The sequence below is a fragment of the Hakea prostrata genome, chromosome 9 (genome assembly GCF_041222555.1).
Source record: "Hakea prostrata isolate BN-2017 chromosome 9, UWA_Hpros_2, whole genome shotgun sequence".
In the NCBI taxonomy this organism is placed as follows: Eukaryota; Viridiplantae; Streptophyta; class Magnoliopsida; order Proteales; family Proteaceae; genus Hakea; species Hakea prostrata.
Genome location: NC_142608.1, coordinates 51,365,663 through 51,386,711, shown reverse-complemented (window position 1 = coordinate 51,386,711; position 21,049 = coordinate 51,365,663). Strand labels below are relative to the sequence as shown.

Sequence of the window (21,049 nt, the reverse complement as noted above, 5' to 3'; positions counted from 1 at the left end):
GACTTGATCAATTGTTCTAGCTCTTTCTTCTTTTCCTCCAGCTTAGCAAGAACAGTGGAGGCCTTATCCAACTCTATCTTCACTTTCCTAAGTTTCCTTTCCAAGGACTTTAACCCCCCCCCCCCTCCCCCCCCCCCCCCCCCCGGGGGGGGGGGGGGAGGGAAAAATTTTTTAAAACAAAAAAGAGGAAAAAACATAGATATGGAATTTACACAAGTTAATATTCTCCTCATGTTTATCTTGACTGGATTTCAAGGTCCCTTTTTCACTTCTGAAGGTTTTAACCTCCCCCTTTAGAGCCTTTAGTTCCTATTGGCTTGATGGGAGTCATGATTAGCCCGAGTACATAGCTCCTAGGACAACTTGAATCCTTTGGTTCAATGAATTGCCCGATCGGCCACCTTTGCAAAGCAGTGTGCTGCCCCGGCCAAGTACCTACAAATACAAAGAAACCCTTAGAACAATTCCAAAAGTAAGAAAAAGAAAACGTGGTCGAGACTGTATTGGTAAGCATATGGAAATAGCTCTTCATTCAAAGAATTCTTTAAGAACTCTTTATCAAATGGAAGGGTGGGCTTCTAAACCCAAAAGCATGATATCTTTGGATTAGCAAATACTAAGTCTCGGGGGGAGATTCCCCACTAAGGGATGAAAATTTTTACCTACTCAGGAGCAAAGGCCCAGATGGGGGTATCACTTAAAGCTTTTAGATGCTTATTTGGAGCAACTTGAACTGCCTGCTAGGAAGGATTGTTGACCCCTCTAGATGAAGTGTGAAATTCCCTAGATTTCTATCCCTTTAATCCATGGTTTCAAGACCGTGAACCTGAAACTAGAGTTGGCGATGACTATGAACCTTTCAAGTCTAGCCCAAAGGTTCGAAGATGGACCCAATGCTAGTGGATGACCCTAGTGATGACTCGACCCCTCTCCTAGAATTCAAGAGGAGAGAGAAGGTTAGTCACGAAGGAATTAAAAGGCGATATTGGCACGTCTGAAAACCAATGATGAAAATTTTAAATGACGAGTTAAATATACCCAAACGTAAATATTCAAAAGACCTTTCTTTTAACCCATGAATCATCGGAATCGGACCTTGGTTGACCCTTCAACCAAGGGCCGGTCGATTGGACTGGTTGACTAGTCTGGATCAACCGCCCATCCCCAGTTTAGGGGCAATTTCAGGAATCCGGGTTTAAAGCCCTATTTTAAGCCTCTATTCACCATTACATGCATTTTCTAATGCCAAAGTGGGGCTGAAGCTTGGAGAGGAGGAGAAACCAAGAGAATCTTGGATTCCATTCACACGAAGACGTGTCGAGATTCGGATCATCGCGGAATCGTTGAGAAAGGTGAGTGTTCTTCAACCTTCTTCTCTAAACCTAGGTTTATGATGAATGATAGATTTTGGTAGTTGGGGTATAAAGAATGCATTGAATGCTTTCAATTAGTTATATTCATGTTTCCCTTTAGTTTGGAAGTTGTTTGTGCAATTCGTTGCGAATGATTTCACATTTTGCCTCTCAAAGAAGCCCGCGGGCACTCGTGAGAGCCAAATATGGGGCTTTTTAATCGAGACCAAATTGAGACAAATTGTTAATATTTTAAGGACCCTATTACTATTAATTAGAAGTTCCCAAATCCTCGTTTCAATTCGACTTTGAATCGGAGGTGAAATAATGATTTTTGCCAAAACTAGGTTGAGAATGAAGGGTTTGAGACCAATTAACAGTTTGGGTTTGGGAAGCATGATTATGGACTTCTTTTGAAACCCAATTGGTTCCCAAATTAATATCTACTATTTTTCTAATTTGATTAGGACTATTTTGAGTATAATCACCAACTCTTGAGTGTGAAATTTGGGACTTTGGAGAACAAAACCCAAATTGAAAGGTGAGGAATAAACTAACTATGTCTTGTATGTTTTAATATAGTTATTTCAATTTCATTGATGATATCTTACTTTATTTTTTTATATCTATTGTTATGTGATGGTGTGTGACTTTGTGCGAACGAAAGGTAAGAATATGTGAATGATTATTGTTCTTTCCTTTGAATCTTATATGAGAATGATATGAGAATCAATGAGAATGTATGACAATGAATGATACTGGTTGAGATTGATTCTCTTATTCTATTTTATCAAATGGGGTTGTAGGTCTGCCCATTACCTTAGTGACCTTATATGAATGCATCTAGATCTAGGTACATGAATGCTAGGTGTCTACAAGTGTTGGGCTAGATATCTCAATTAGTGCTACTACCTTTTCAGTAGGGGTATTGTAGCTAGTTAACCCGTGATGTCAGTGGCTGGGTCTTGTGTGTCAAGCAGGCCTGCTGTCATCATAGAATGGTAGGGTTGCATATAATAGATACAGGCTCCTGGGCACTCAAGACTTGTAACCAACCTGTGAGTGGACATGAGAGGATCATGTCCATTATATGTGGATGACCATTGGGTTAAAGGAATGGGATCCAACAGACGACTCTCGTTGAGAATACCATTCATAGGTGCAAAGGTTATCTGTCACACCACACCCGCCGGTCTCGGTTACCCGCCCGACAACCCATGGGAGTGATCCGTCACAAGATCCACAGTTTTAGTCTATCAACAATAATAAATACAAATAAAGACAATCAAGAGCAATAATAGTTCAATAAATTAATTAAAGGATTACAGGAGTCCAAATACTCCAATAAAAATAATAAATGAAAGAATAATAAATCAAAATGAATACGAGTTCAGCGGAAGCAATCAAAATGAGTTATATTATTTTCCTTCCAGTTTCCTTTTCTAAGACTAAATAATGTTTCTCATGAATCTCTAGACAAGGTGTCCTCCAGTTCTTCTCCGATCGTTGAGCAAACTGCTTGCCAACTTGTCGTCTTTGTCCATCAATGGGTGCGATAAGTGTCGCAATCAAGTAATAAATGATAAGTATCGATCCCACGGAGAATTCTATCCTTAACTTTCAATGTAAAAGTAAAATTGATTTAAATGAGATTAACAAGATTGATATGTGATTGACTAACTAATTAACCAAATGACAGGTAATTAAACTAAAGAACTAAAATGGAAATTAAGCAATCTTAGTGAGTGAAAAGAGTGTTGGGAACCAAGTTTCCCCTCCCCTGAATTTTCTAATGCAAATACTAAAGTAATACTACAACCCTAAAATATATCAAGAACTTGGAATGAATGGCAATATGGTATTTTCCAATACACATAAGCTAGCATCCTAAATCAACATTTGCATATTCCTATGAAGAATTGAAATATTAATGCAATTTAAACCCAATCCAATCAATGGTAATGTGAGGTAATTGGGTATTCCTACCCAACCTACTAATTAACACAAACTAATTAAAGATTATGCTAACTCACACAATTCAACAAACATCTAGACTACATTAACTTTCCATCTAACTCAATCATAACAATCGTTCATGAAAGATTCATCAAGAACCGAAATTAATCAATATATATCATGCTGAATTCATTGACAACAAGTTGTATTGTAGTAAAACTGAAGAACACATGATAAGTACATCTCAAAATTCAAGTTAGGTACTACTATCATCCCAACACAACACAAGTTTAGCCCATAACAGACATTAAAAACACAGCAGTAGTTATAGTTAACATTAAGCTAGAAGATGAGAAGATAAGTTTATAAGAATGAAAAGAAACTAAAGCTTCAATGCTTCCACAAGAGCTCTAGCCTTCTTCTCCAGCAAATCAACTTCTCCAGCAGCTTTCTTTGCTTCCGCATGAGTCCAGCTCTGATTCTCCTTCTCCTTGCTTTAGCCGTGTCCTCACTTCCCTTCCTAAGCCGTGTTTTGCTATGTCCCTCTCTCCTCTCTCCTTGCCTCCTTCTTTCTTCCATAATATGCACTCATCATTAGGGTAGAACCATTGGCCCTAGGATTAGAACATTCCTCCTCAGATCAAGGGCTGAGAACAATCATGCATTTACAAGAGTAATGTCCTCTTAAGTTAGCCCCTTTTGGTCATTTCCACTTGTATTGGATCTAAGAATATTCTTCTCTGAATTGCTGCAGCAAATTTCACAGCAAAGTTAGAGGACAACTTCTTCTCCTATTATGGCTCTTTACCTACATTTTTCAAGAGAAAGAGAAACAGTCAAATTCATCCACAATTCTGAAGAGAAATTCATGTAAGAGTGACAATAATGAACTAAACAAGACGCAACATGTTAAGACTAAATAAGACAACATCTAATGAATATTATCACTAAAACAAAGACAAAATACTCCTAAATCAAACCATCTCAAGTATAAAGTTACCAATCTTAACTCTATTTCATAGAGTTATCACACCGCCAAACTTAAGACATTGCTTGACCTCGAGCAATAAAGACAAATGAAAACACCAACTAACTACTAATGAAAGCATTAAGAGATCAAAAGAAAAGAAAAGCAAATAACTTGGCTTAATCATGCAATAGGATGGGTGTTAGACAGAAGTTGCTTCTCAATCTTTTTTAATTTTTTCGATCCTACATGTCTGGCCAATAACTCTTAGATGTCACACTTTACTCATTAGGATGCTCTCAAGTGTGTGTGTGAAAGTTAAGAATCTTGCCCCAGATTACCCTAGTCCAGCTGAATCATGGTCCTCAAGTTTAGTTCATTGATCTAATATGTTGACCAAATGATTACCTCTCCGCTAATTAGGGATCCATATCCTTTTACACCCCCCAAGAACTTGTTTCATACTCTTTTGAGCATTTGACCCCCAAACTTATTCTTTATGAACCCTTTTTTTTTTTTTTTTTAACTGTTGTTGTCATTCTGCTTTTTTACGCGAATATCACTCATTTGTGATGAAGATACCCAGTTACTCAACAAGATCACAAACAAGAGTGCCTTTGCATGCTCATATTCCGGGCCACTATTGACGTCAAAATACACATAGGTTACATGCATATTCCTGGTTACTAGGCAGCCCAAATCAGCGGAGCATTATTCTTTCTTTCTTACTCTTTTTATTATTTTTTTTTATTATATAAATCATGCTCATATTTCAGGCCACTATTGACGTCAAAAATGCACATGGGTTACATGCATATTTCTGATTACTAGGCAACCCAAATCAATGGAGCATTATTCTTGTGCGGGAAGGGAAGGGGTCAAACCTCAGTCAATATTCACAATGCACAGAGTTCTTGGAAACACCCAAATGGGGACCCCTAATATGTAAGTCTCAAGGTTCTCATTCAACGAATTCTAAAATCCTAAAACTCTCACATTGATCCAACTTTTTCCAGGTTCTTCAGAGCTTGAAACATCACTTGGTGCATCAATAATATGGCATCACAAAAATGAGTAAATGCAGACATCAGATCATTATAGCAGACTTGTGCTAAGATTTCCAACAAAATCAGATTAAGAGGCACTGACATTCTCATTCATTAACAACCATCCAAATTACATGACAGGCCAAATTGTCAAATTGACTACACAAAACATTTACCCAAAACATCTACTATAAAACTGGACAGCAACTCACAAATCTAAAACTGGACAGCATATGCAACATTAAAAGTAAACCACAAAAGAAAGCTAAAGAAAATAAGCAACTAAGAACATCTATAACATAAAGATGACACATGCAATTATTGGGACAGGGCAAAGCTTACCCCCAAACTGAAGATGAGCAGTGTCTTCACAGCGAAAGAAAGAAAAAAATAGTGAAACAAAGAAAAACAATGTAAAGGAAGAGAAGAGAACAGAACTTCCCTGAACAAACTAGGCTGCAGCATCATCAGCATCATCAACAACCAATATTGAACTCAAACACACAACCAAGACAGGGATAATCAAACAAAAACAAACACAGTAGACTACATAAAGGTAAAAGACTATAGAAAATAACTACAACTAATCAAACAAACATATGGCATATAGGGAATGAAGGGGGAAACAACAACAAAAACAGAGTAGTGCTGAAAAGAACAAAAACAAACAAAAACAAGTGAGACAGTAAGTATATGGAGATGAACAGAAAAGAGTGAATAACCAAAAGTACACAAATATACCTAGGAGAGGCAGAAACAAACACACATAAAACCAAAGAACAAAATTTGAACAGAGGAACACAAGCAGACGACACAAAGGGAAGAGACTAGAGAGAAGAACTACCACTAACAAACAAACACATTAGATGGGAAATCACAACACTGTGATACTAACAACTGACAGGAATCAAAAATTCTGGTTTGTTGTTTGCTAGTGATGGTGGCTGCAAAACATAGCCTAAAACAAATAACCAAATGCAAATAGCCTAAAGAAAACAAACATTTAGACAAGACAATAACAAACACATCAATCCACAGAAAAAGAAAAACACAACCATAACGGACTGACAACAAAGAAAATGCACAAAAAAATTTAACCACAGCAAAGTAAGAATGTTAAAAATAAGTAATGAAAGAAAAGGAAGGGGGAAAACACTTAGCTAATGTGGTGTAGTGAAAATGTATGGTGGGAACACAACCAAAACTTTCTTGAAGCCTAGGACAGCACCCATAGACCACTGAGACGCGATTCGAGTGTAGAATGGGAAACAAAAATTAGGATTTTTGTGGGAGATGGACTATTGGTGAAGAAGAAGGTGCATTGATGGGTGAATGTAGGCAAATGGAGGTGGGAAAGTATTTGAGAAGCAGAAAATGGAAGAGGAGAGGAGGAAGAGTCGCAGTGGAGAAGACAATGGTTCCGTTAGGTTTGAATAAGTTTTCTGAGTATTTTTGGGTTTTGGTTTGAAATGAGAGGTTTAATGGGTTTGAGTTGGTATTGGTTTAAAATTGGGTTGAGTCAGTATGGGTCAACAATGGTTTAGGAGAGGTTTAGAAGTGTAGAAACGATGGGTTGGTTGGGTTTGAGGTTAAACCGGGTCAAATGTGTGGTTTTATCCTAGCTGTGGTGTTGCTGCAGCATTTCTACAGCAACGAACACAGATTGTAATTTTCAACAGAGAATGTAAGACCCGTAGCTGAGGACCAAAACTTTGTTGCAACAAAGCTATGACAAAGATAGTGAAATCTGTTGGGTACTGAAACATGTTATATTCAGCAGTTTGGTTTATTGCCAAATTTGGCAAAACAACCACTTAATCTCTTTTTTATTCCCCACACTCTCTGCACATCAAAAATACATGTCAGCAAGTCATCTGTCAGTTTTACATCACAAATTGTGAACTACCCATGACTTTATTAAACACCTAATGAACTAATAGCTAACAACTAAAAATAATGAAATCTGGGTGGCCTCCCTTCTTTTTAAGCATCTTGAAGGATGATTGAAGATTTGTCCCGCTCCAATGGTGCACCCCAATAATGCTTGATCCACTGCATGCTCTAGTTCCCAAGGCCATTTAATGATTTCTTCTTCTGCACCTTCCATAATTGGACTCAAACTCCTTTGCTGCTTCACATACCTATTGCAACATTTCTCCAACCAAATTTTAAGCTTGTACATTGAAGGATTGATCTCGTTGATCTCAACTATACTCCACCCCATTGCTCTTCTACACTTCTTCAGCACTTCAAGTAGCATATCTTCTTGCTCCTCTGTTAGCACTGTTGAAACAATAACAAGGAGTGTCTTGGCTTCAACCAAATCAGTATACTGAAGGTGTTCTGAGAGAGGTGTGAACTCTAACATAGGTGGCTCTTCAATTGATGGTTTAGGGGGTTTAGTTTCACATTTAGCTAACCCAAGAGGCTCGAATGCACTCCCTCTAAATGCCTTAGCTGGTCTTGCCTCTAACCAAGCCATATATCTACTTCCTTCATCATCCACTTGTTCAATTTCTATTGCCAATGAAAGCTCTAGCGGGTTTTTAATACACTCTTTCTCCAACTCTTCTGAAACCAGCTCTTCAATGACATCCACAACAAAGCACTTTTCTATTACAGAATCAGTTTGTTCCTTTTGAGCAGTAGCAGGATCTTCCTTCTCCCCTTCTTCTTGGATAGAAATAGGTCCCTTCTGTTGGCTAGGCTTTGAATGAGGTGGCTCTAGAGGTTTTCCACTCCTTAATGCAATAACGTTACAATGCTCCTTGCCTTCACTCCTAGGATTTTCTGTGTCACTTGGCAATGATCCTTGAGGTTGATTGCTTAAAGTATTAGCTAGCTGTCTAACTTGATTCTCCAAATTTCTCAATGAAGATGCTTGACTCTGAATCAATGCATCATTCTTTGCCATATATTCTTTCAATAGAAGCTCTATTGATGAAGAGGGTTCCATAGGATGAATTTTCACTTGCTGTTGAGCACTTGGAAGCTGATGAGGTCGAGGTGGGATGGAAGATGGGCCTACATTTTGTCCTTGAACATTCCAAGAGTAGTTAGAGTGCTGCCTCTAACCAGGATTATAGGTGTTGGAATATGGGTTATTGGCATTGCTGAAATTACCAACATAGTAAGCAAATTATGGGTTAGATGGACAGCTATCAAAGACATGCTCCCCACCACAATATGTACACGAGACTGCTGTATTTTGTTGAGTTTGTACAGCTGCAGACAAGTTTACGGATTTTAACACACTAGTTAGGGATGACATTTGTGCAGTTAAAGCTGTCACTGCATCTAACTCATAAATCCCTGCCATTCTCTTATTTGCAGCACCTCTCTCAGCTGGCCATTGGTAGTTGTTGTTGGCCATTCTCTCCAAGATCTCATAAGCTTCATTGTAAGACTTAGCCAATATAGCCCCATTTGCTGATGCATCTACTATGGATCGAGTTTGTCCACTTAAACCATAGTAGAAAGTCTCCATTTGAATCCAATGAGGAATACCATGGTGAGGACATTTATGCAAGAGCTCCTTAAATCTTTCCCATGCCTTATACAAAGATTCACCATCCAACTGTTGAAAACCAGTGATGTCATTTCTGAACTTGGCATTCTTTGTTGCAGGGAAGTACTTCATCAAGAACTTCTCTACTAAATCATTCCATGTGGCTATTGATTGTGGAGGTAAGAAGTTCAACCATGTTGTTGCCCTATCCTGCAATGAGTAAGGGAATAGCTTCAATCTCAAAGCTTCTTCAGTTGCTCCAGGTATCTTGAAAGAATCACTTACTTCCATGAAGAGTCTAAAATGGAGATGAGGATCTTCTTTTGGCATCCCACTGAACTGTCCTATAGTCTGAAGCATTTGGAACATCACAGGCTTAAGTTCAAAATGCAATGCTTGAGTTTATGGCCTTACTATACTTGGATTCAGCTCATGCAACCTTGGGACAACATATCCTCTAATGGCCCTGTCTCTATCATCACCCTCAGCTGCCATATTATTCTCAATATTATTCAACCCATTTCTCACTGCTTCAGCCATTGTTGGAACTGCTACTAAGCCTCGCTGCTCCCTTCTTCTAGCTCGAAATGTCCTTTCTATTTCGAAGTCAAAGGGTACCAACTCTTGATCAGGCAGCATGTTCATACAAGGGTAAAAGCACCTGGAAATAAAAGAAAACTAAGATAAAAGTAAAGAAATTTCAGTAGATAAAACAAGAACTTACTTCTACACTAATTATCAATGACAAAATTCCCTGGCAACGGCGCCAAAAACTTGTTGCTTGTGTACCAAGATGTTACGCAATTGCACGTGTCGCAATCAAGTAATAAATGATAAGTAGAGTATCGATCCCACGGAGAATTATATCCTTAACTTTCAATGTAAAAGTAAAATTGATTTAAACAAGATTAACAAGATTGATTTGTGATTGACTAACTAATTAACCAAATGTCAGGTAATTAAACTAAAGAACTAAAATGGAGATTAAGCAATACAGGGAACTTAGTGAGTGAAAAGAGTGTTGGGAATCAAGTTTCCCCTCCCTTGAATTTTCTAATGCAAATACTAAAGTAATACTACAACCCCAAAATATATCAAGAACTTGGAATGAATGACAATATGGTATTTTCCAATACACATAAGCTAGCATCCTAAATCAACATCTGCATATTCCTATGAAGAATTGAAATATTAATGCAATTTAAACTCAATCCGATCAATGGTAATGTGAGTTAATTGGATATTCCTACCCAACCTACTAATTAACACAAACTAATTAAAGATTATGCTAACTCACACAATTCAACAAACATCTAGACTGCATTAACTTTCCAGCTAACTCAATCATAACAATCATTCATGAAAGATTCATCAAGAACCGAAATTAATCAATATATATCATGCTAAATTCATTGACAACAAGTTGTATTGTAGTAAAACTGAAGAACACATGATAAGTACATCTCAAAATTCAGGTTTATCATCCCAACACAACACAAGTTTAGCCCATAACAGACATTAAAAACACAACAGTAGTTATAGTTAACATTAAGCTAGAAGATGAGAAGATAAGCTTATAAGAATGAAAAGAAACTAAAGCTTCAATGCTTCCACAAGAGCTCCAGCCTTCTTCTCTAGCAAATCAACTTCTCTAGCAACTTTCTTTGCTTCCGCATGAGTCCAGCTCTGATTCTCCTTCTCCTTGCTTCAGCCGTGTCCTCACTTCCCTTCCTAAGTCGTGTGTTGCTATGTCCCTCTCTCCTCTCTCCTTGCCTCCTTCTTTCTTCCATAATATGCACTCATCATTAGGGTAGAGCCATTGGCCCTAGGATTAGAACATTCCTCCTCAGATCAAGGGCTGAGAACAATCATGCATTTACAAGAGTAATGTCCTCTTAAGTTAGCCCCTTTTGGTCATTTCCACTTGTATTGGATCTAAGAATATTCTGCTCCGAATTGTTGCAGCAAATTTCACAGCAAAGTTAGAGGACAACTTCTTCTCCTATTATGGCTCTTTACCTAAATTTTTCAAGAGAAAGAGAAACAGTCAAATTCATCCACAATTCTGAAGAAAAATTCATGTAAGAGTGACAATAATGAACTAAACAAGATGCAACATGTTAAGACTAAATAAAACAACATCTAATGAATATTATCACTAAAACAAAGACAAAATACTCCTAAATCAAGCCATCTCAAGTATAAAGTTACCAATCTTAACTCTATTTCATAGAGTTATCAATAAGTGCATTCCATGCACTCGCAGGAGCTCTCGCACAGGCTATCTCCATTTCCCATTGCCAGTGCCACATCCTCTTCATACGGGAAGGTTCCTTCATAGGAAACCAATCCATCTTCCAACACATTTCCTCCATCTGTGCAGGCTAATAAAACATATACAAATAAAGGAGTGAGTTCTAGAGAACTCAATAAGAACAATTACAATTCCCATCCAAATATCCAACAAATCAGCAATGCATATATGATATGAATGAGTGCAAAGTATGAATGATACTATGATTCTAACTATGCAAGTCTCTAACAGCTGACATACTTTAAGATATACACCAGCCCTCCTATGGGTAAGTCTAGTCACTCTGATCCGACAAGGACTGGTTACCTCTGTAGGGATCCTAGGCAAAATGGAAAGTCCACACTTGGCTCTCAAACCATAGCTGGGGTTAAGTCAACACTCTCTCACCACAACCATTGGTAATGAGTACTGGCGCATGTCGGGGTTTCTAATCCAATGCAAGGTCATACAGGTAACATGTCTACATGAAGTTCATATACATCCCCTATGGCACCAACCAACTCGGTTCAGTATCCTTCGCAACCTAGGAATGAGAATCCTCACGGACTAGCTACCACTATTGGACTTCATTCCATAACCCTATGGTCATCCACATATTGTTGGGGCGGAATGCTCTTATGACTCCTCACGACACTCGGTCCGTTCCTTGGACGTCCATGACCCCAACCCTCACATATGCAACCCTACCATTTATATGACTAACAGTGGACCAACGTCACATCACTGTCATCACGGGTCATCCGGTTTCAATCCCCCTACCGAAAGGGTAGTAGCATGTGGGGTACCTAGCCATGCAACTCTAGACTCTATCTAACAATGTCATCCAATAGTTATGATAGTGCTGGAGACATCAGCAGGCATGTGTCCCATTCCACTGCCTTCTGATATCCCAAGCTAAGATATCCCAAAGGAATACCTCATCCATCAAAACCACATACTAACCATCATCAATATATAACATTCATGATCAACAAAGTATATATGTAAACAAGATAAACAGCAGCAATATAACAAGATCAGCATGTAGAACATGATTACAGCAGCATATAAAATGAAAGGCTAATACTAACAGACACTGGACTAGCACGTTTAAGTCTATTCATAAAGATAGGATTGAATGTCCTTACCTGCATATAAGTAAATCGTCCGTAAAAAGAAATCCGTAAACTATTATAAGACTTCCTCTTCAAACAGAGAACACCTATATACAAGGTTACAATAATGTATAAGTCAATTGAATGAAAATGAATCAAAACCAAAAGTCAGTTGGTCACTGTTTACCAGCCGGTCACTTAGGTTGAGCGACCGCCACTAGTGACCGCCCCAAAAACAAAGAGTTTCAATCCGAAACTCAGGCTTCTGATCATCCGTTTTCAATCTGGATTTCGAGTGATCATAGCCTAAATCTCGAATCTAACATTCCTATAACCACTGGGTGACAAGAAACCTAACAAACACCATAATTGGATTACCCAGAACTCTCCCCTTGACTGGATCTATCCTTTTCACGAAAGCAGGGTTTCGTTTTCAGATGAATCACATCAAAAAGATTGGAAAGAGAGTTACGATTGATCAAAAGGGTAACCACCATGATGAGGGGATGGGTTAACACGAAAAGGAAAGACAAAGGAGATAAAGGATGAAGGGTGAATCCATTACCTCACTTCAGATTACCAGAAACAGGGAAAGATTGATCTCCAGATCACTACCAGCACTTCAGATCCGCTTTCGGCACTTCTCCACAGCCGTCTAACCTCCAAAAACGGTAACCACAAATAAAATATTCGTAAATTGGACGAGGGTTACCTCTTATAGAAATCAGGGGGAAAATAGGGCAAAACCCCGAATACAGACCAGGCGGTTGCTCCAGGGCGTCGCTTGGTTTGATCGACCGCCACTAGCAACCGCCCCCATGTATTTTGCCATACAAGGGTGCTTTTTCTAGGGGGTTGATGTCCAAGTACAACTTAGCCCTAAAGAAGAGATGGGGGAGATCTTACCTTCATTCCGGACATCTCCAGACATCACTAGACTTCCAGAAGACCAACTACCAAGCAAGGCAGGCTCTTCAGATAGAGAATCCAGATCCATGGGTTCAGGGTATGGATCATGGACTTCTATCCGGACACTCCACAAATTTACCCGACTAGACCTTCGAGTTCTCGGACCTACAATACGGATCTCGGGTTAGAAATACGGGGGTTGTTACATTATCAATCCAAAAGGGCACTAGGCATGAGAGGAGATATCCGGAACATATGTAGTATGAGATTGTATGACTTTGCATTGGACCTAGTGTTATCCTTGACAAGCACCCAATCTCATGTCAAACAGTGATGTGAGAGAGTGGTGACTTATACCCCCAACCATGGCTTGACAAGACTTTACCCAACAACCGTGGAGAACCCAATAGACGTCTCTTGTTGAGGGAGAGTGACTGAGACCGCCTAAAGGAGATCGATGTTTACCTTAATGCGTGTATACTATAGAGACTTTATAATAGAGTTAGGAGAATAACATTATAGTCATGCATTTATTATGTTAATGTCATTACTTACATTATCACCTTATAAGTATGATGTGGAAATTGTGATCGAATGTATGATATGAATGTTTAGTTGACCTCACTGAGTTCTATGGAACTCATTCCTTTAAATTTGTACATTCTTTAGATTTTTCTATAGGTTATGAGGACTCCTTTCAAATAGAGGATCCGTTACCTGGAGACTATTTGGAGGAAGCGACGGGAGAAGAAGTGGAAGCACATGAAGCTTCATGCCCGTGCCCGGACTGCTCCTATGGAGCCGGCTTCTAGTAGAGACCTCGCCATACTTAGGGACTCTCTTGTTAAATGACACTATTTTATATTTACACGTTGATATCTTTTGAGAGAGGCGAGGGTATCCTTTATCAGGATATTTAAACTTTTTTGTTGCAAACAACTATTCCTTTCTTTCAAACTTTGATGTTTATTTATTAGACTAGCATTACACATGGATAATTTTAATCATAATATTTTAGATTTCATGATTTGATATTTAAACTTGATTTACTCTTGTCCTTGAATTTATGCTATATCGTGTATTTGTATGGAATTGTCACTGAACCTTGGTCCTATTGTGTATCACCCCCACGGGTATTTGGGTATGACCGGATTCGGCTGGGTGGGGTGTGATGGATGCCTCTGGTACCGCTCATTTCTTTGGAACTCGACAGGAGAAGGGGCAGAAACTGGGCCGGGGAGCAACAAAGGAGGAACAAAGGAGGGGACAGCCACCTTGGGCTTAGGTAATGGTTTATGAGCTTGAGCTAGCTATATCACACCATTAGGAACTACAGTAAGTGTGTCAAGGGAATCTCATTCAGCACTACAAAGAGGGTACCCAAGTAAAAAATCAGGAATCCAAATAACAAACATAGTATAGAACTAGAGTGAGCGGCTCACCCGGGGAAAAACCCCACAACTACAAGATAGAAAGATACTTCATGGAATATCCATGGACATCACAAGAATCCCCTTCAACCCAACTGATTTTCCTAACAATTTCCATCTCCTCGGGGGTGAGGTCGAACTGGTTGTTCATTTCATTAAGATCTTACCTTGTCCTTTCTTGGAAATCACAAGTGAAAGGCATAACGCATGGAGGACGACAGAAAAAAAATAATTCTCTCCACTTCTTGGTGGTGGACATGAGGGTTTCATGCTCTATGAAGTTGCCTTGGAATTCAAGTGTCAAGGATGGCCTTTTGGCTAGATACTACCACCCATGTTGGGAGTGGGGATGAAGCATAAAGAAGTGATGAAACAAGTGAAAGGTTCGGCAAATGCCCATATTATAACAAAAGCCATGAACCCGATTATGTTACACCAACTGTTTAGACTCAGGTTGGCCGAGCGAATTAGAAAGTGGTTGAGGACATCAATGAAAAGAGGATGGAGTGGAGATGTAATCCCCTAATGAAAGCGTCAAAGTAGATAGTGAAAAACCCCTTAAGAGGGTTGTGGGCCCTCTCCTCCTTCACCTAGAGATGAATTTTGAATCCTACCTTAGAAATAGATCCAGGTCTGAGAAGTGAGTGAATAACGTTAAAAATCTGGTCCCAATGAACTTTGCGTGCAATTTACTTACCAAAGGTGTATGTGGCTTGGCTTAGGCTTAGGCTAAAGCAGCAGGATTAAATGTATTCTTATCAGGCTTGGATGGGAAAGGACCACGAGATCCCCTCGAAGCTAGAATGGGGGGCGAGGAGCAGAAGTCTTAGCTCTATAAGATTGAGAAGAGGTGGCACACAAAGTAAAAGAAATTTATTTTTCATCGTGGGAACCTAAACCAAATTGATCGGGGAGGTCAGGGTTTACTTTGGTCGGGATAAAGGAGGTCCCAGGTGGTTCCCAGACTGAGTGAAAAGCTACACCACTTGGATCACCTCCATATACTTGATCGGGTCATCATCGACCAGGTTGTAACCAGGAGATCGGCCAAAAAATTCTTCAGAGGATTGCTCATGCAAATCCTTCAGGCTATGTCTACAATCACGCTCACTAGTGTCGCCCTCTTGGGCGGGTTGTGACTTCTTCCTTATGTTCTTGGGAAGGTCGAACTTAACCTACAGTTGGGACCAAGACCACGCTTCTTATCCATTGTGAGAAGAAAGAAACTTACTGGTCGGGAAGGAGCATTAACAAACAAAAGCAAAGGAAGGCCAGGAGCCAAATCGAGAGCACCAAGAAAGCGATGCACAAGAGTACTTGCAATAAGAGAATGGGAATTATTTTCTACCTCCCGAATAAGCGGAAACAATTTCGATCGAACGGCTGGAAATAAAGGAGATCAATAGTTGAGTAACTCAAGGAAGTCATTATGACAAGCCGTCTCATCAAGTGATGTGTAGCATCACAAATAGGGCTAACGCTTGAGAATCCTAACGGTTTTGGATCGCATGTGGATGACTTAGTAGAAGAGAAGACTCTCGAGTATGACCACAATTGAAGCCATCTTGCACGATGGCAATTGCCAATGCACGGCCTTGGGGGCTAGTGTTATGGATAAGATCCATCTGGGTCTATGTGCGGGTGTACACCTGGTCTATGTGACAACTAGGCTTGACTAAATGGGTGGGAAGTTGCCATATCAGTCAAGGAACCCCTAAAGGAAGGTCACGCTCTTGCCAGCACGAACAAGGGAAAGAATCCACACGGGAAAAGAACCTTCCATTGGGGGATTCAATTATGGAGACAATCGAGTGAATGCATGGGATCTTGCCAGTAGCAAAAAAAGTAACTAATAGTATTAAATAAAGGATCGCGTTCAGATGATTTTTAAAAGAAAAGAAAAGAAAAAAACTCTTTCTCAGTATTCTTCGAGCAAGCTTTGCTCGGAGCCTTTGTTTGATCCCCAACTGACTTAATCTTCATAGGTGGCTTCCCGACATCCTAGCCGGCTCTTTGCTAACATTTATTTTGCAAGATCAACATTCTATACAATCAGGACGTTGGTCGGACACAACACTAGTTCATGGTTTTTTCTAACGTAACTCTATTTCAATTTTATTTATTGTCACATTTGGTTGGTTAATAACAATTACATTTATCAGCCCCTTTTATAATTTGCTCTAATAGAAAGGTTCACAAAACTTTATGAAGAAAGTGCCAGTATCTAAGAATTCTAAAATATATAGGCATTGTAGCATAAAAAGAAGGAGAAGAAAATCCAAATTTTCTCTCGCTTATCTTTTTTCTTTCCCCTATTTTTTTTTCTTCTTTACTCTCTTGGCCAACAAGTTAGAAACATACGTAATGGTACATACGAAAATAAGATTTTTAGTAAAAGGATATAAAGGTCATATACCCTCTTATGAAATGGGTAATGGTAAGATGTTTTGTCGAAATTTGGCAATTTTCGGCTGGCTCGAAACTATCGACACAAAAAACTCACTAAAATTGATATTCCCAAAAATCGCTGAAAATCGTAGGAAAATCATCGATTTGCCGAGTGAACCGGAGAAAATCCCAAAAACTCAGCAGAAATTGACGGACTTGAAAAGAGAATTACAAGGAAATAATGAAGGCACTTCGAACTTCGAAGGTAGGGGCGAAATCCAAAATCAACAAACTGATGGAGTGAAAGACATGGGATTTGTCGGCAACGGAATGTAAGAAAAAAAAAAAAAAAAACTCAGAAACACACGCAAACTAGTCGAGCTTCCGGTGGTGAAGAAGAGGATATACACCAAATGCAAAAGGCAAAACTAGAGAAAAGCCAGAGTGGAATCTCTCGGCAGTGGAATGTAAGAAGAAAAAAAAATCTAGAAACATTATTTGAATCTGTACTAGCATTGGTGAAGAAGAGGATGATATGTAGCCGATTAAGCTTAAATGGCGGACCAAGTGAGAAGAGCTCGACGATGACGTCAACTTCCATGGATGAAGAAGTTGAATGGGAGATGCGACCATGAGGAATGGGTTTTCTGATTGTTTGAGACATTTCTTTTGGTAATTCATTCTATATTACTTAAAATGAAAAGACAACTTATACAAAGCACGTGCTTGCCCTGCCATTTTAATGGTACGCTCTACACCATATCAACATGTAGCCTTGCGTCACCTCAAAATCTAGGCAAGACTTTGGCAAATTTTTGCCAGAATTTTTGGTTCGCCGAATTCCTCCAAAATGTCACACCTTGTTATGGGTTTTCATTTCACCAAAGAAAAGAAGAGGGTTTTCATTTGCGTTATGCTTTTTCTTTGGTATTCTAACATGTATCAAATAGTAAACTTTTTTTCCCAGAAACATATATCAAATAGTAAAACATCATATATTATAAACATGTTTCTAGCATATAGGTGACACTGTCCTCTTACATAGAAATAGTAAATCTAAGGAGGTTATGTGTATGAACTTCCACCCATACTACAGCTCTCCCTCATCCCTTGGACTTGTGGCCCTTAATCCCAATGACCGGTTGATGATGACATAAAAAAGGGGAGCATAATTAGAATCATTATTCAATAGAGCATTTCAACCTAATAATAATAAAAATAATCAACGGAGGCCTTGAAAAGAATTGTTCATATTTGCTACGTGGGATGAGGTTTTCAACCTAATAATGAGAAAAATGATCGACTTGAGGACTTGAAATTAATTATTTTCATTTGCCACATGGGATAACCACAAAGGCCTGGCTACTTTTTAACTAGTAACTACAAATTACATGGATTCCTAAGGTTTGTAAACTTAGGTTTACACTCCTCAGGAAAATTTTACTGTTACCCTCATTACTTCACAAGAAGTACAAAACTTTTTCAAAAAACGACTTTTAATTTTTTCCTCCTTTTTCCCGTGAAAAAAATAATTTTACTTAAAAAGTTAGGATGTTTTGTATGTGATTGATGTGTCTTCTTTAGTTCAAATTCAAAACTAACAGTGATGGACACGGGGTTATTTATAATTAAAAAAATTCAAGAGGTATAAATGTAATACTCTATAAATCTAAGGAATATATATAATTTACTCTCTTTACATTCCTATATAAATAGAACGGCTCGGGTCAAAAGATTTACGAAACACCTAATCTTCCCCGTTTCGTCAAGTCAAAATTGCAAAATTTCTGAACAGCCCACGCCGTCGCCTGCCTAATGATCCCATCACAGTAATAAACGGAACACTAATCGTCGGCTAATTCATTTCAATTATTAACATAACCAAGGATTTGGCTTTCTATGATTTAATAGCATTCATTCTCTACCCTTCTACTCTGGTTACCGCTCTTTGTTAGAGCTTTCGGGATCGCCATTATCGGTTCTTGTTCAAGCTTTCATACTATCTGTTTGATTAATTTGTATCAAAGATGTTGGTTTCTAGGTTTATTTATCGTGTTTCAAGGAACAGCTTGAAACTCTGCCGACGAAGCCTTGTGTGTTGTCAACAAGGACAGCTACCATTTCTTTCCGATTATTGTCCTTCTATTGACAGGGTAAGTCTCGAAGAAACTCCAATCTTATGGAATTTTCTGTGGTTGTGTTTGAAGTTGGATTTGCATGTAGTCATTATTGGGTTGCTGATCTGAATTCTTTTTTTTTTTTTTTCGTGTGGAATTGGGACTCAAATTTGGGTGTTTTTATTTTATTTGTTAAAAGTTGAAGTGAAGTTCCCATTTTGTCGGGATAGATTGCAAAAAACCATATTTTCAATTTGTCATGAAAAGCCTACGTTATACTTAGGCTTGGTTGGAGTATTCTTGATTCTGTCGTTGTCGGTTCCTGTACAAGTAAAGTGTTGGTTCACTTTATGCTGAGACCGGCCCTGTTTATAAGGATGATTAGTTAGTCTTGGATTTTGAAGTTGGCTTAGAAGGTTCCTTACTTTTGTGGTTCGGAAAGTGTTGCTTATTTGATAAAATCGGAAGAGTGAACTGATTTTAGCTAAAACAGATTATTGATAATGGAAAGATTAACTGCCTTGGCTTCATCCATTTGGTCTGATTTTTGGAAAATACTCTTATTCCAGTAGATGTGTATGCTTATGTATTGTATGTGTGGTGTGGAAAGGGGGGGGCGGGGCGCTCCGGTGTGGCTTGTGTGATGGGGAATAAATAAGCTCATGTAGTTCGAGGACCTCCTCAAACATGTAAACGAGCAGTGGGGAAAGAGGTTATGAGAGAATATGGTAATCCATGGGGGGAAATTTAGGTAACAGCTTAAAAGATGAGTTAATGAGTGGTTTGGTATGAATTTGAAAAATGGCTGTGATGTAGCTCTAGGTTGGTAGGAGACCAATTAGAAGTCAAACAGCCAGGGTTTGTTATGAACAAGGTATCCAAATAGGTCGAATTAGGGTTTTATTGTCAGATTAGGCTTACTGTTTGGCATGTGGATTGTGTCAAGTTGAGGTAGGGGAATCTAACAGTGGTCTTATGGTGTTTCAATGGATCTTGTGTAACTAACCAGAATTGGAAGTAGGTTATAGAACTAGATTTCTGGGTTTTTGTAAAAATGCTAAATGATTCTAAAGCAGTTGGCTCCTACGAAAGCAACAACTAATTGATTTCATATGGTTGGCTAAACACCTTACCTAAATGGTTTCAAGCAATGCCCACCTAAGAGTCAAGCTACAATCAGATGTGCAAATATGGTGACCTGCATCAAATATTATTCACCTACATCAATTGGTTCTTTGATATTGATACATTTCACTTTTAAGCTAGGATTTGGTACTACTGAGTTTTCTTCTCATTGGCAAATGATTGATGGTTATATTTCGGCGTATGCCATTGACATTGTAACTTTTGGTTTTCATATTGAAATTACAGTGTTAAGTTAGATAATCTTAGTGTATACAATCTTTTAATTTATTCTGGTTTTACACTTAATAGTTCATTTATTACTATGATAGTAACTCCAATGTTACTAGTTGTAGCAAGTTGTCAGTTTTGAGTGATATTAGGTGTTTTAGGTCAGTCAGGGAATTAATTATTTGATTCTTGGTTTAACACTAGTCTTGGTGCTTTTTTGTGAGTCTCTTAGTTCTACTTTTTTAGGCGAGCAGAAAGGGTAAAAAGTATCCACTTCTGGTTTGTAGATCATATGATACCATTAGATTTTGAGATGTCAATGCGGAGGCGTGGTCCTTGGTGCAATGGTAAGGTTGCTCCATTGTGACCGGAGTGGTAGAGGTTTGTCTCTCTGCAAAAGTCGGGTAAAGTTGTGTATATTGACCTTCCCAAGACCCTGCAGTGATTCGGATCCTGTGGACTGGGTATTCCATTTTGTTGTGTTGCCCACACATAGAGTCTTTAATAATGGTGGATCATGTATGTTGTTTTTTTGGGTATGGGTTTTGATGAAATTCATTTTCATGCTTGAATGTTTTAGTGTTGGTGGAGTGTTGAGCTGTTGTATCATGGAAA

At 38.7% G+C, this 21,049-nt stretch overlaps 1 protein-coding gene and 1 non-coding gene across 4 annotated transcripts in view; both read left to right on the top strand.

Annotated features, from left to right (window-relative positions):
• The first annotated feature begins 8,824 nt into the window (after positions 1-8,824).
• On the top strand, positions 8,825-8,931 carry LOC149005466 (small nucleolar RNA R71). Its single transcript, XR_016170072.1, has one exon. It is a non-coding gene; the product is annotated as a small nucleolar RNA R71 (small nucleolar RNA).
• Positions 8,932-18,691: 9,760 nt separating this feature from the next.
• Positions 18,692-21,049, top strand: part of LOC149005465 (solanesyl diphosphate synthase 3, chloroplastic/mitochondrial-like) — a 46,106-nt gene continuing 43,748 nt past the window's right edge. For 2 of the 3 annotated variants that reach the window (XM_089168551.1, XM_089168550.1), the window contains exon 1: positions 18,692-19,117. In XM_089168551.1, coding sequence (XP_089024677.1) covers positions 18,992-19,117 — 126 coding nt within the window. In that variant the 5' untranslated portion in view covers positions 18,692-18,991. The remainder of the gene's footprint in view (positions 19,118-21,049) is intronic. The other variant, XM_089168552.1, reaches the window with a different exon arrangement.